This window comes from Salmo salar, chromosome 07 (genome assembly GCF_965601325.2).
Source record: "Salmo salar chromosome 07, fSalSal1, whole genome shotgun sequence".
Classification (NCBI taxonomy): Eukaryota; Metazoa; Chordata; class Actinopteri; order Salmoniformes; family Salmonidae; genus Salmo; species Salmo salar.
The window spans coordinates 45,491,842-45,505,850 of record NC_138297.1 but is presented as its reverse complement, the minus strand read 5'-3'; the positions used below and the strand labels follow the sequence as shown (position 1 = coordinate 45,505,850).

General features: G+C 44.3%; 1 protein-coding gene across 12 annotated transcripts in view; it reads right to left on the bottom strand.

Annotated features, from left to right (window-relative positions):
* Positions 1-7,751: 7,751 nt before the first annotated feature.
* LOC106609328 (transcription factor SOX-5) overlaps positions 7,752-14,009 on the bottom strand; it is a 326,155-nt gene continuing 319,897 nt past the window's right edge. For 11 of the 12 annotated variants that reach the window (XM_045721992.2, XM_014208018.3, XM_014208021.3 and 8 more), the window contains 3 exons: positions 13,810-13,983; positions 11,862-12,078; positions 7,752-11,606 (listed from right to left, as the gene is read on the bottom strand). In XM_045721992.2, coding sequence (XP_045577948.1) covers positions 11,315-11,606; positions 11,862-12,078; positions 13,810-13,983 — 683 coding nt within the window. In that variant the 3' untranslated portion in view covers positions 7,752-11,314. Of the gene's footprint in view, positions 11,607-11,857; positions 12,079-13,809; positions 13,984-14,009 lie in introns of all 12 variants that reach the window. The other variant, XM_014208028.3, reaches the window with a different exon arrangement.

Here is a 14,009-nt window from a genome sequence, read left to right as displayed (position 1 = left end):
CAGGGACACGCCCCTCTCAGTGACCCGCGGAGCTGCAGACATTCCAACTGTCAACACGCATACATCTTCTCCTCTGTTTCCCTCCTTTCCTTGGTTTGTCTGCTTTGTTGGTTTATTCCTCCTAGTAATCTGTGGAGCCACAGCTGGGAGCGATGGATGGAGAGAAGAGGAGAGGAGGATGAGAGGAAAGCAGTAATTAGATTGTAAATGCTTCCTGATATTGGAGGACTTCAAAGGGTAAAAACAGAAATGATGGGTGAGTGTGTATGTGTGCGTGTGCATGTATGTGTGTGTGTGTCTGGTTTGTGTGTGTGGTTTGCATTATCATTAACGAAGGGGCACTGACTCCTCTCTCAGCCAGCTTGATGCACTAAAACAACGTTCATGAGTACATTTTATATCACGATGTTAAGAGTTCAGAACAAAATAGACTGAAAAACTGAAAACAATGAGCAGTAATGTGTGTAAAATGAGTGGTAGAGAGTGCTGGTATATCCCCAGCTCATACTGACATCTGACCACAGCAATCAAACACAAAATGACATGTTGACTATTTCCATGGAACAAGTCATTTCTGATAATTACTGTTATTTGCAATAGTCCCAAAACACACCAATTACTGTTGAATGTCTGGTGCATTTTGATACATTATGTCTGAGCAGCCAGACAGAGGGATAGAAAGAGAGACAGACGGATGAAAATAAAACATAATAAGTAAAACATTCTGACAATCTGACCAATAAATGGTTCCACTCGAACAATAGCCCAACAAACTATTATCTTTTTTTGACAAAAGTTCTATCTAGACAGAATTCGATTATTTTCTTAAGCACTGAAAGGGAATTTTTCCAAACAATGTTTCACAGGACTTATACAACTACCAGAGGCCTCGTGCACTCATATGTTGTAGTCCCGAACTCTTCATATCCTCTTTGGTCTAGTTGACCCCTGATCCCAAACAAATGCGCCCAGATATTACCCCCCCCCCCCTTCCGCCTCCCTCCTCTGCTCAACATGTCCTAACTCAAATTTGACATGCACTCACTGCGTGTTCATTGTGATCATCACATTTGGAAATGTTTTAATGAAAAATGTTGAATGATAAAAAGGGCTTTAAAGTTGTTCTGAGAGCAGAGCCGAAGAGAGAGACGTCATTAGAGTAGAATATGGTAATCCATAAGCTGGCGAGGTAACACGCAGAGAGAGATGCTCTTCCTTCCTACCATGCTAACCGGTGTGCTCAGAATGACCCCAGCTCTGTCTGTCTGTCTGTCTGTCTGTCTGTCTGTCTGTCTGTCTGTCTGTCTGTCTGTCTGTCTGTCTGTCTGTCTGTCTGTCTGTCTGTCTGTCTGTCTGTCTGTCTGTCTGTCTGTCTGTCTGTCTGTCTGTCTGTCTGTCTGTCTGTCTGTCTGTCTGTCTGTCTGTCTGTGCATACATGTACAAAGGACACATCCTTACTCCTCTGCTCCAACTCTTGTTCTCCAAGCACACAGGTGCAAATCAACCTCCATAAGGATTATTATTTTTTTTTTTATTAACTGAAGAGAAAGAACATGCAGGCAAGGAACTACCTCCACTGTTCTTTTCTGCATTTTTTTTTTTTTTGGATGCGTATGTTGTAAACACTTAAATACGTTCAAATATTTATTATAAAATATAAATAAAAAATCATGCATTGGCTACGGTGCAGAAGGGACGCACTCCAGCAGATGTATTCTAGTCCATAACAGCCGTTTATAGGCCTATCTGTGTGTTGTGGTCAGTCTTCTCCAGCTTCTCTCTGCCCTCATAAAAGCTCTAACCAAAGGAAGACCACTGGGCCAGTCTGCGGTCCAACCATCAAACCACAAGTCTACCCAAACACACTCTGGGGCACACACAAACAAACATCTGTGTAACCAGACCTTCCCGGTCGCTGAAACACAGAGAACACATGCTGTTTAACAATTACACAATCCTATCCTACTATACCTCCTTAGCGGCACAGGAGTTAAAGGCCTAAATCCCTACACCAAACACAGGACCGCTCAGCATAATCCTGGGAACATCAGTTTAAATCCAGAATATCCCACATACTCTAGCTATTACACCCAGACCCTGGCCTCTCATCCCCCCCACTAGATCCATGGAAGAGATGTACTAATGTGTCTATGAATTCATATTAACACAGGCCATTAGCCTCTAACACACCTAAATGTTTTATTCGACAGACCAGGAAATCCCTCTAACCTCTCTATCTATAACCAGCTGTCACTAACATACGTTTTAACCAACAATCCCCTTTCAGTCGCTGAGTACTATGGAGAGAGGTCACAAATGCAAATAAAGCCAGAGCAAGCTAGACTAGAATGGACTGGATTTTTACTGGAAAGATCAGCGGTGAAAATCCTATATTTCAAGTTATTTCCAAAGAATAGGTGAAAAGAGGATTCATGTGAGAAGTGGATTGGTGTGTTTCTAACACAGTAGGTCTGGATCGTGATAACGGAGGCAAAGGAATGATACTAAAAGGAGAAGATGACAAATATCTGAGAGCGCTTTGCCTTCCCCTTAACCTCTTAGGTCCTTTATAACTAGATAAGGACGAATCAAATCAAGTTAATCTAAACAGCAGTTCAAAGTCAACCGCCAGGAGTCAGACGAACGAGTGGTCACACTGGTTGTGGCGTGCGGCACAAACACACCAACAACACAAAAATGGCTCACGTCTTCAAGCTAAAAAAAAAAAGAGGGTGGAGGGTGACCAGGGGAAGAAATGAAAGATGAACACTAGACTGGAGCATTCCCCCCTGAGAAATGCAAACAACTGTCTTTCTGTGTGGCTCCGTGCCTCCCCAGCAGGGCGCCAGTTTCCTGTCCTGAAGGGCGTCAGCGGTGGGCTGCTGGCAGTCATTGCAGCTCTGGAGGGGATGTTTCGCGGGGCATCCTGCGGCTAGTCTGGCATGGAGAGAATATTAAAGAGGCTCCAAATACACACAGCCCTGCCAGGCCTCTCACACATTACACTGCAGACACTGTCACCTAGAGAGCCAGACAAATTCTGCAAGCTCACACACTGTATTCACTGCCTCCCAGATCATTTCTACTCATCCCAATATCCCTCACCCCCTTTCACCCACTCACCGAAACCTTCACCCCTCTCCCGCTCACAATAGGCAATGTACTGGGATCTGAAACCTTACCTCACATTTCTTTATGTCCTCCACCCCCCCCCCCCCATCCCCTCACCCCGCAGACCACTACTGCCCTCCCCCTCTGTCCCAGTCCAATGGGTGATGTCATGTCCTCTCAGAGGGGATCTGTTTATTTGTGTTGGAGTCTGGTTTACAGCTTGTGACTGACCTCACCTATCTTCTCACAAGTCATCTTAACAGCAGGGCTGCTTAACAGCTACTCTCCTGATTAACATAGCATTAACATAATATTAGCATGTGTGCATTCTGGTGTTGATGGAGAGAAAATAACAGTTTTTTAGAAAAGCGGTTTTATTAAATGAAATAGCGAGAATCGCCTACGGACATTATTGTCTCTTTTCTAATCACGGATTATTCGGCTGGTACACAGAATCAGACCTGCTGGTGTTGACGGAAAGTTTTCTGTAGAGTTGTACGGCTCTACAAAATAATGCAATGGTGTTCAGCGGGGGGTATCAGAATAAATTGCCTGTAACTACTGGATCAGATACATATTCACCAACAACTACAACAGTTCCAGATAAACATTAAACATCCCGTGCTTTCATCTATGATCAGCGTATTGATGCAGCCATTCAATCTGATGCAGAGTGGAAGACAGAGGTCGATCGGGGTGCTCCTTTTACAGACTGACAGGACAAGGAGGGGGATCTTCTCAGAGGTAGACGGGGGGAGAAGGGACAAGGAGCTGAGTTGGAGCAAATTGATACAGACAGAGAGCGAGAGAGGGAGAGAGTGGGGGGGGGGGGGGGGGGGTTCCGTGTGAATGAAAGGAAAGGGAGAGAGACGGTGAGTGGTGAAAACTAAAGTAGGCCAGCTGTTGAGGATGAAGTCGTTGAATGTTTAATGTGAGTAGTGAACGTGTGAGAGGTGGGTAAGAGGCAAGATGTGTCAGCAGTACTGATTGGAGATCAGCCCGCGGGCCTTACTGCTGTACTGGGTACCATGCCTGTCCCTCAGCACACACACGCCACTCAGACCTGCTGTCATGCTAGGACATCACATCTCAGACAGACCTGGCCTGTTGACCCCACAGCTTTGTGATTCGTCTGATTTGTGTTTTGGATGCTGTGCAGAGTCAATGGTTTCCAAGGCAAAATGAACATGGGACAATCAGAAATTCAACATTTCTTGACCTGCAGTACAGGCGTCTGGTATGAAATGAGCATGTACAGAGGTAAAGTAGGTCCGTGCACTCTGTCTTTTGAACTGTCTTTTTCCACATACAAACGTAGCCAAACATTCTCTCAGTATGGCCTGTATTCAGTAGTTGTCTATGGGCCTGTGTGTTTGGCCTATGTTCAGCGTATGTCTGTGTTAGTTGTGTTTAGCTGTGTCTGTGGGCCTGCGTTTGCCTGTGCTTGTCTGTGTTAGCTGTCTGTGGACCTGCCAGTTTTGGTTTTTGCCCTAGCTGAATGAAATCATCAAAGTTGGTTATTTGAATCACAGGTGTAGTGCCCGGGCAAAAAGCACAACATGCACAGACACAGTATCTCTGAGTCTTTGGGCCTGCCTGTGTCAGTGCATTTAAATGTGTCTGTGGGCCTGTGCGTTTGGCCCGGGCTTCTGTGCTGCACTCAGCTACTGCTCTCTCTTCACTAATCCCTCCTCCTCATGAATACATTAACGCAGCGCGTCTTAAACTCAGCTTAGCTGCCGGCTCAGCACCACATCACATCCTATTACCTACTTTAAATCATTCATGTGACATCGTTTTCACTCAATTTCAGAAACACCCACGGACGGTTCAAATCTGCACATTTCACCGAGCTGTCGCAGCAGCGACCCTCTCTAAATGAACATTTGTCGTTGCGTGCACAATCACACACACACACACGCTACCACTCAAGCACGCATACACACACACACACACACACACACACACAGTTCTCCACATCTGAAAATAGCTTTTTCATCGTAACGTTGGAATAGAAACTCTAGTTATAAAAGCAATAAGATCAGAGAGAATAACTGATATTGTGTCATTTTAAAGAACCGACAATATTCAGTAAAACAAAGAAGTGCTTACTGTATGTAAATATTATGTGCCTACTGGAAGAATTATTATCCTTTTGTCTATATAGATCATTCGGTTAAAATAGCCAGTGGATAGCTTTCAAATTAAAATAAAACTCAATTTATTTCCTACAGAACAGCTTAAAGGTATACTTTACTGTGTTGCTGACAATAATAAATAAAAAACCTCTCCTCTCCTAAACTATTCACATATAAACCCTTTCTCAGGCTCTCCTCCAGGCTAGAAATCTAAAATTCAGATTGCCCCCAAAGAACAACCACTACTTTACTTAGGAATTCTCAATTTGCCCCAACACAGCTCTTAATTGCGTTGAAAGGTTTTGTAAAGCTTCAGTAATTAGCAAAGCCACCTAAAATCAACTCTGTGCATTGAAATGTTTTTATGTCTGACTGTTCGATGAAGTGTACAGAGTGATTGTGCGACAATATGGACATGTATGTGGGACAGCTTTTTGGCATTTAATGGAAAGTGACAGTCCTTGTTTAACCCTTTGAAGAGAACGCTTCAACGTCCCTTAAACCCCACATGAATCTTAACGACACAAATAATATATAAAGCTTTTAAAATAACAACTAAATCAGATCCTTCCACGTCTATCAGACAAAGGGCAGGATGTACATGTCATTTCCGAATGAGCCGACATATGCAGCGTTTACCGTGAATGCAGCCTCCACGAACGCGGGAACGTTGCCTCACAATCAAGCTATAACGCAGATCTTCCGCGATACTTCGGCAATATGGATTGAATTCCACCCATATTGTTCTGTTTAAATTGAGTTAAGATGTCGCAAGATGTCTTCTCTCTCTCTCTCTCTCTCTCTCTCTCTCTCTCTCTCTCTCTCTCTAGCCCCCACTCCATCCCTCTCTCTCTCATCTCTCTTGTTGTTGATAATTAGGTTATAAGGTGTTTAACTGGCTGTAATTAGATTCTACACCTCACAGCTGGCCCTCTGATAGGTGGGGAATAAGGTGCCTGGCGCATAATTAATATGTCATTATGAAACTGATTGAATCGCTGGGAAACACACGACACGGGTTCCATGGCGATAGGGTTTGTTTCTGGGCTTTGATTGGGCAACAGATCATGGGAAAAAAATATAGTGTTTGTGCTTCATATATCTTGAGTTTATCTCTATCGTCTAAAAGGGCTTCACTGATGTGAAAGACGAAAGTAAATACCAGGTCAGCTTCCACCATACTGGTAGGCTTCCACCATACTGGTCGGCTTCCACCATACTGGTAGGCTTCCACCATACTAGTAGGCTTCCACCATTCTGGTCGGCTTCCACCATACTGGTAGGCTTCCACCATACTGGTCGGCTTCCACCATACAGGTCGGCTTCCACCATACTGGTAGGCTTCCACCATACTGGTTGGCTTCCACCATTCTGGTCGGCTTCCACCATCCTGGTCGGCTTCCACCATACTGGTCGGCTTCCACCATTCTGGTCGGCTTCCACCATACTGGTCGGCTTCCACCATACTGGTCGGCTTCCACCATACTGGTCGGCTTCCACCATACTGGTCGGCTTCCAACATACAGTGGTGGAAACTGTACCCAAATGTCATACTTGAGTAAAAGTAAAGATATCCAGTAAACTTCTCCTTGAGTAAAAATCTAAAAGTATTTGGTTTAATATATGCTTAAGTATCAAAAGTAAATGTAATTGCTAAAATATACTTAAGTTTTAAAAGTAAAAGTATAAACCATTTCAAATTTCTTATATTAAGCAAGACAGACAGCACCATTTTTCTTATATTAAGCCAGACAGCACCATTTTATTTTGATTTTTTATTTAAGGACAGCCAGGGGTACACTCCAACAGTCAGACACCATTTACAGAATGCATGTGTTTAGTGAGTCCACCAGATCAGAGGCAGTAGGGATGACCAGGATGTTCTGTTGATAAATGCGTGAATTGGACCATTTTCCTGTCCTGCTAAGCATTCAAAATGTAACGAGTACTTTTGGGTGTCAAGGAAAATGTATGGAGTAAAACGTACAATATTTTCTTAAGGAATGTAGTGATGTAAAAGTAAAAGTAGTCAAAAATATAAATAGTAAAGTACAGATACCAAGTACTTTAAATTATTTTTACTTAAGTACTTTACACCACTGCCACCATACTGCTTTCACCTTACTATGTTTTCAGAGAAGAGACAAAAGGCTGAGACTTCTTTATCATTTATCATTTACATTCAGATGCAAATAGGTACGGTATTCTGGATATAGTGCAGCTGCAAATAGGTACAGTATTCTGGATATAGTGCAGCTGCAAATAGGTACAGTATTCTGATAGTGCAGATGTTTAGCTTAGAAGTACAGCACACACATCCATTAACCTGCAAGTGCAGTGTCCAAAAAGTAAAGTGATGGAAGAATGTCGAAAGCCCCCGGTCAAAACTTTAAAATTAGCATTCAAAAGTGTGCGGCTATCTACTCTAGCCTTTGTACATACTAGTGTATACCAGTGTGTGTGTAGGTGCATTGTAAAGAACTCACAAGGACCATTAGAGCATTACAGAACACATCGCTGTTTTTATTAAAGCCTTGACTGGCAATAATACTGAAAAAAGTGAACTCAGAACAGATGGTGCATGGCAAGCCCACGGCTTCTCTTTTTTTGTTTCCTTTGTTTATTTGTAATTATTATTTTTTTTTTTGTAAGAGTACATCAACTCCTGCTTTTATTGTAGCATGAATAACATCAATAAAAGAGAAAAAGAAATATACAACTTATATTACACTGTGTTATGAACAAAATATAAATCTATAACTCTATGTTATATGTACATAATTATCTTTCTCCATTTGTCAAGTTGAGATGGTAAGATATGTGTTTCTTTTTTACTAACTCTGACTTTGTTTTGAGCTCCACTCGTGACATTTGATTGTCTTCGTTATTATTATCATCATCTTCATCGTGATCATGGTCATCATCGTCGCTGTATCAGCCAACATCACTAGGGCCTATCATCCTGTCAACCTGCTCATGAAAAACGTTGGACTCTATTCATTAGTATAACTAGAGCCAAGTGTTTGTCCTGGTCAGGTCACAAAACTCCTGGCCCTAAGTACAGTATAATACCTCAGTACGTAGCAGACCTAGCAAGCTGGGATGATTGAACTTGTAACCCCCTCCTTTTCCCCACACTGTCTAGCCTACTTATCTAACCTACAGCTTCCAGCCAGAATACAGGACACCCTTTCTCCAGCATTAGGTCTCACCATGGCCTGATTGTGAGGTTGTCTATATGGCCAAGTATGATTGACTGTGAGGCTCACTATCTGGCAATAGGCATGGTTGTGATTGATTGTGTAAGAGTAAACATCTACAGCAAGCATGACTGGGCTGGGTCACTATCTGGCAGCACACCTGTAGAGTGAGTGGACATGGCTAATGGCTAGGTCATAGTGTGGAGCTAAAACAAAGTAAAGTCCCCAGAGTTCTGGAGTCACATAGGTATGACAGGTCATCTTACTGAATGTCAGGTTATGCTGTGGAACATTGTTGGATAGGCAAAGTAAACACTGATTTTCCTATGGGTCACAAATGTGCGGCGTGTGTGTTCTGATCATGTCCTAATTTGATCAAAATCCTGATCGCGTTATTTGAATTTTGCACAACTGTGTCTGCTAATAATTTGTGTGTGTCTGCCGTGTCTGTGTGTCTCTGTGTCCGCCAGCCTCAACGATGCTCCACGGCATCTCAGTGAAAATAGCAACCCTAGTAAACGAGAGCCTCGCTCCTTTGTTCAGAGGAAACAGAATAGAATAGAATAATATAACCGTTTTCTTTTATCTTCATAAAAAGAAAGAAAGTAGAAGAGACTTCACATTATACATTAACCATTACAAAAAAAAACTAAAAAAAATCGCCTTCTTTTCTCTGACCACACAGAGTCTGAGTGCTTTTAGAAATGGGTTTGGACATAAAAGGGTTACGTTGTCAAGATGAGGGACGCAGATGGGGAGAGAGTTAGTGAATAGAAAGTCCAGTCTCCTTCACGAAGAGCGACAGCCGTCCGCGTCGCTCTACCTCCTCACACAGCGTCCATATAGGATTAATACTAAACAAACAGAACAAATAAAAACAGAAACCAAAGAATGTAAATTGCAAATAAAGTAAAAAGTAAAAGGACAACATTAGATGTAAATACTCTAAACCAGCTAAATATAATAATGCTTCATTGACCGAAGAAGTTTCATATTGGTCATGATAAACCCAATAGAGGCCAAAATAAATTATACTGTACATAACTTACTAAAACTTAAAGAAACGCTGACCATCATTATAATTATTGTTAATAATATTATTACACTAGAGGCAGTTTGAATAAAAATGATAAAATACAGTATTCAAATACAAAGGAAACACTGACGTGCTGATATAACGATCAGCTCCTCCCAATAAGAACAGCAGAATGACGTGTTTTGGGGACACGGTCAGGGACAGAGTAAGACACAGGGGGACACAGAGGGGAACTCTCCGAGAGAGGGACGGAACGGGGACAGACAGCAAATACTCAAAACTACCAGTAGAAGCCCGCAGGAAAACACCAAACTTCTATAACAAAATACACACCAATTTTGTGTGATATCAGTTGGGAGTATTATGAGAGGGTTTGGGTTGTGGGTAAGAGTTGTTGGCTTGTGGTGCTGGCTGGATCAGTTGGCAGCGGAGTAGAGTTGTTATGGGGTTTCGATTGGGGAACTGGGGCTTGGGGATGTGCGTGTGAGTGTACAAGAGAGTCATAGGGCTTTCTCTGTCTCTGTACACCAGGAATAGGGCTTTCTCTGTCTCTATACACCAGGATACTGAAGTACTGGGGGCTCACAGGGGAAGCTCCAGTGTTTCTGTTTGTCTTGGAAAGGGACAGAGTTCTGGGATCTAGTGCCTAGTGATGACTAAACCAGCTCACACAGACTAAACACACACACACGCACAGCGAGCTTGCTTACACACACTCTCACACACATACAAGGGGGTGTTTCATATCTAAAATAAACCCTTGTTTGTACCTTCCAAAGACCCAAAGTCCTCATGATCAGAATAAAGGAAAGCCAAAGAAAAGGTAAAAGAACGAGAGTGTAAAAGGAGAGAAGAGGGTTGATGGGAGATTGTCTCATTACACAGTACTGTCCAAGCTGACCCATGATGAGAGACTGAGGGCCCCCCCACAGTCCCCTGAAGTGAGCCGGTCCTCACTGTCCAACACACGGTGGCCCTGACTGGACTGTCCCATTTTGACTCTCATAAGGGGAGTCACACACACAGAGGGAGGATATCTGCTGACAGTACACTGCAGAGTTGTAGAAAGAAGAATAATTCGAAATAAAAGTTTTGCTTTGACTTCTGTCAGGTGCTTTACAATGAAAAGGGAAAAATGTCTATTTTGTATCTATTATTAAAACTGTAGCACAAAAACAACAAATCACATTCACAAGCCACTTGTTGGCACCGTGTACCTGAGTGAGAATATCATAGAACCAAGAAAAAAAAGCTGTTTTAAAAGTGTCTCTTTTATAAACAAACAGGTCGGCCATTTTAAAGTGTATCTTTAATCAACTGACAGGCCTGCTGTTTTAAAAAAAAAAATGTCTCTTTGAAGTCAAACTGGTCTAAAAGGTGTTTTTCTGTGTTTTCTCCTCATATCGTAGCTTACTCATGACATAATGTGTATCTCATCTTGCCTCTATGGCGTACACAGTAGTAATACTCTAGTACTCTGAAGTACTTCGTAGTACTTTGTTAGTCCGCTGTAGTACTGTGTAGTACTCAGCAGAAGTCACGGCAATCAACTCGTCTCCTTCTAGACTCCAGTCTGTGTAACAGTCAGTGTGAGTGACAGGTCCTGTGCTTGATTTGATTGGTCGGTTGCTGGTATCGAGATTCCAATGGGAGGGGCTTGGCTCTGAGGTCCCAGAGTCCTTGTTGGTTAAGGGGTAAAGGAGGGTGAGGTTTGTGACATTGGATGTGATTGGATATAAAGGACGGATAGTCTCTCAGGATTGGTGGACGGACGGGGGTGTTTGCAGCAAGAAGCTGGGTATCTGATTCTGATTGGCTCTGCTTCCAGATTATTGGTGGTTGTCGTTATCGCTTCCATAATCTCCCTCCTCGTCCTCATAATCAAAGTCGTCGTACGCATCACCATTGCTGTCGTCCAATCGCAGCTCCTCCTGTTTGACTCGGGTCTCGTCTCCCTTGAGGCTGGGGTGGTAGGGGGTCTGGAGGGGTGGGGCGGCGGGCTCGGGGCTACTAGACAGTGAGGAGTGCTCCGAGGGCATCTGGGGGGAGGGCAAGCCTGCCATGGAGAGAGCACCTGGGTACACCACGCCCGCCGAGGACAAGGGCAGCTGGGCCTGTTGTCTGGAGAAAACCACAATACAACAGTTAGTACAGTTTAATAACAATAAATCTGGATGAATTAAATTAAATACATCAGATGCATTCATACAGCTCTTTTTACAGTCAACACAACGTGCTTCATAGTAAACCCAGACCACAAAGAGAAGTTACACAACGGTAAGGGAAAACTCTTTGAAAAAACTCCTTATGAGGAAATACTTTATCCCACAGTCGAAGTGTGTATGTGTGTGTGGTTTTGGTTGGTTACTCACTCACCCCACAGTGAAGTACTGTCTCATCTCCTGCCGGCGATTCCTCATAATGGCCTTGTACTCTCCAATCCTCAGCTTCTTCCCGTCCACCAGGCAGGTTCGTTTGGGCCGGGGTTTGTACTTGTAGTCAGGGTACTTCTCCAGGTGCTGCTTGCTCAGCCTGGCCTGCTCCTCATAGTACGGCTGCTTCTCCAGGTTAGTCATGGACTTCCAACGAGAACCTGGAGAGGGAGAGGGAGAGGGAGAGAGAGCGAGAGAGAGAGAGAGAGAGGGAGGGAGGGAGAGGGAGAGAGAGGTAAAGAGAGTTGAAAGCAGGTTAAGTGTTGTCCTCGTTCACTGTGCTCATCTCATCAGAGTTCAAAATGAGTACCTCACTCTGTCCTTTTAACTTTATTAACACACACATAAACGCGCAAGCTGACACACACACACCTACACACAAAAGCGCGCAAGCTGACACACACACACACACCTACACACATAAGCGCGCGAGCAGACACACACACCGACACACACAAGCGTGCGAGCGGACACGCAAGCAAGCACACAGCAAGCACACAGCAAGCACACAGCAAGCACACAGCCAGCACACAGCAAGCACACAGCAAGCGCGCACGCAATGTTATTTAAATACAACATGTCCAATATGTTCACAGCCTCTTTGCAGAAGGACTTCCAAATTCTAAACCACCAAAACACATCTTCTCCAATCTGGCTCTTTACAGTATATCTGGCTGCAGTGTATAAGCGTGCCTGTGTGTCTATCGTGCTCTGGGCCCAGTGTGTGTGGTGTGGTGTGTGTGGTGTGTGTGTATCTGGGCTGAATTTACACTCTGTTACTACTGTCTGTTAATGGGTAAAAGCTGTCTGTGCTGGCCTGGTCAGCTAGCACACTCCTTTCCCTTCCCTCCCCTGCTGGAATAGAAAACTCCTTCTGTTAACATTCGAGAGCGGGCCCTTATTAAAACCAGATTTCCCAGTGTTATAAACCGTTTAGGAGCTCTTTAAAATGTCAAACACAATCCCAGAGGTCTGGGGAGAATGTCACAGACTGGAGTGCTTGTTTAATGCATAATGAATTATATCATCGTCGTTGAAGCTCTCCGTTCTCTCTCCAGAGCTAGTCATTAAGCGCTAGTTCCACAATACCGCTTCTTGTGAGGAACGGGGGAACAGTGTGTGTGTGTGTGTGTGTGGATTGTGTCGCGTCTCTCTCCCAGCCTTAGACGTTGTGTGTCTCTGGGGACCCCGCTAGGTTCCCAACCCTCTGTCTCGGTAGCGCTGCTAGCTAACTACACTACAGATGTTCAGGCAACCAGAGATAAGGACGGGACAAAAGATGCTGTCAATCAGAGTGCTGCTGTCACAAAGAGAGACGGAGGTACGGTGTGAGATAGGGGCCACACAGAGCACAGTGACAATGACTGAGTACTGATGTGGTGTGGCTAGGGAGGAAGGGAGTAGAGACGCACACACAAACACACACAAGAAAGCAGGCAGTCATGCCTGCATACACACATGTACATAACTAAGTACATGGAGATGTAATCTCCATAGAGAGGAGTTGAGGGGAAGAGGGCAGACAGATCATGTATTCTTCTGCACCTGAGGAACGCAGAGAGAGAGAGAGAGAGAGAGAGAGAGGAGAGAGAGAGAGAGAGAGAGAGAGAGAGAGAGAGAGAGAGAGAGACAGAGAGAGAGAGAGAGAGAGAGAGAGAGAGAGAGAGAGAGAGCGAGAAATAGAGATAGAGCGCTGCCTGGCTGCAACACAAGGGATCAGCTCAATCGGGTTAACTTCGCATTCTCACGCCCCTCTCCCTCTCTCTCCCCCTGTCTTCCATCTTCCACTCTTTCTCTATTCTCCCTTGAAAGGCAGGCAGGCACACTCCTTCTCTCCCCTCTCACACCCCTCTCTCCCTCCTCTACCCGTCTGGAGGGGGTCTTAGTCTTACCGAGGATTTTGCTGATGTTGGAGTTGTGCATGTCGGGGAAAGCCTGGAGAATCTTCCTCCTCTCATCCTTTGCCCAGACCATGAAAGCATTCATGGGTCGTTTAATGTGCGGTTCGCTGTTGCCTCGGCCCCGGGCCTCACGGAACATCCTGGAATCAGACACACTGGGGCTGCCTGTGGGAGGGAGGGGGAGAGAGTGG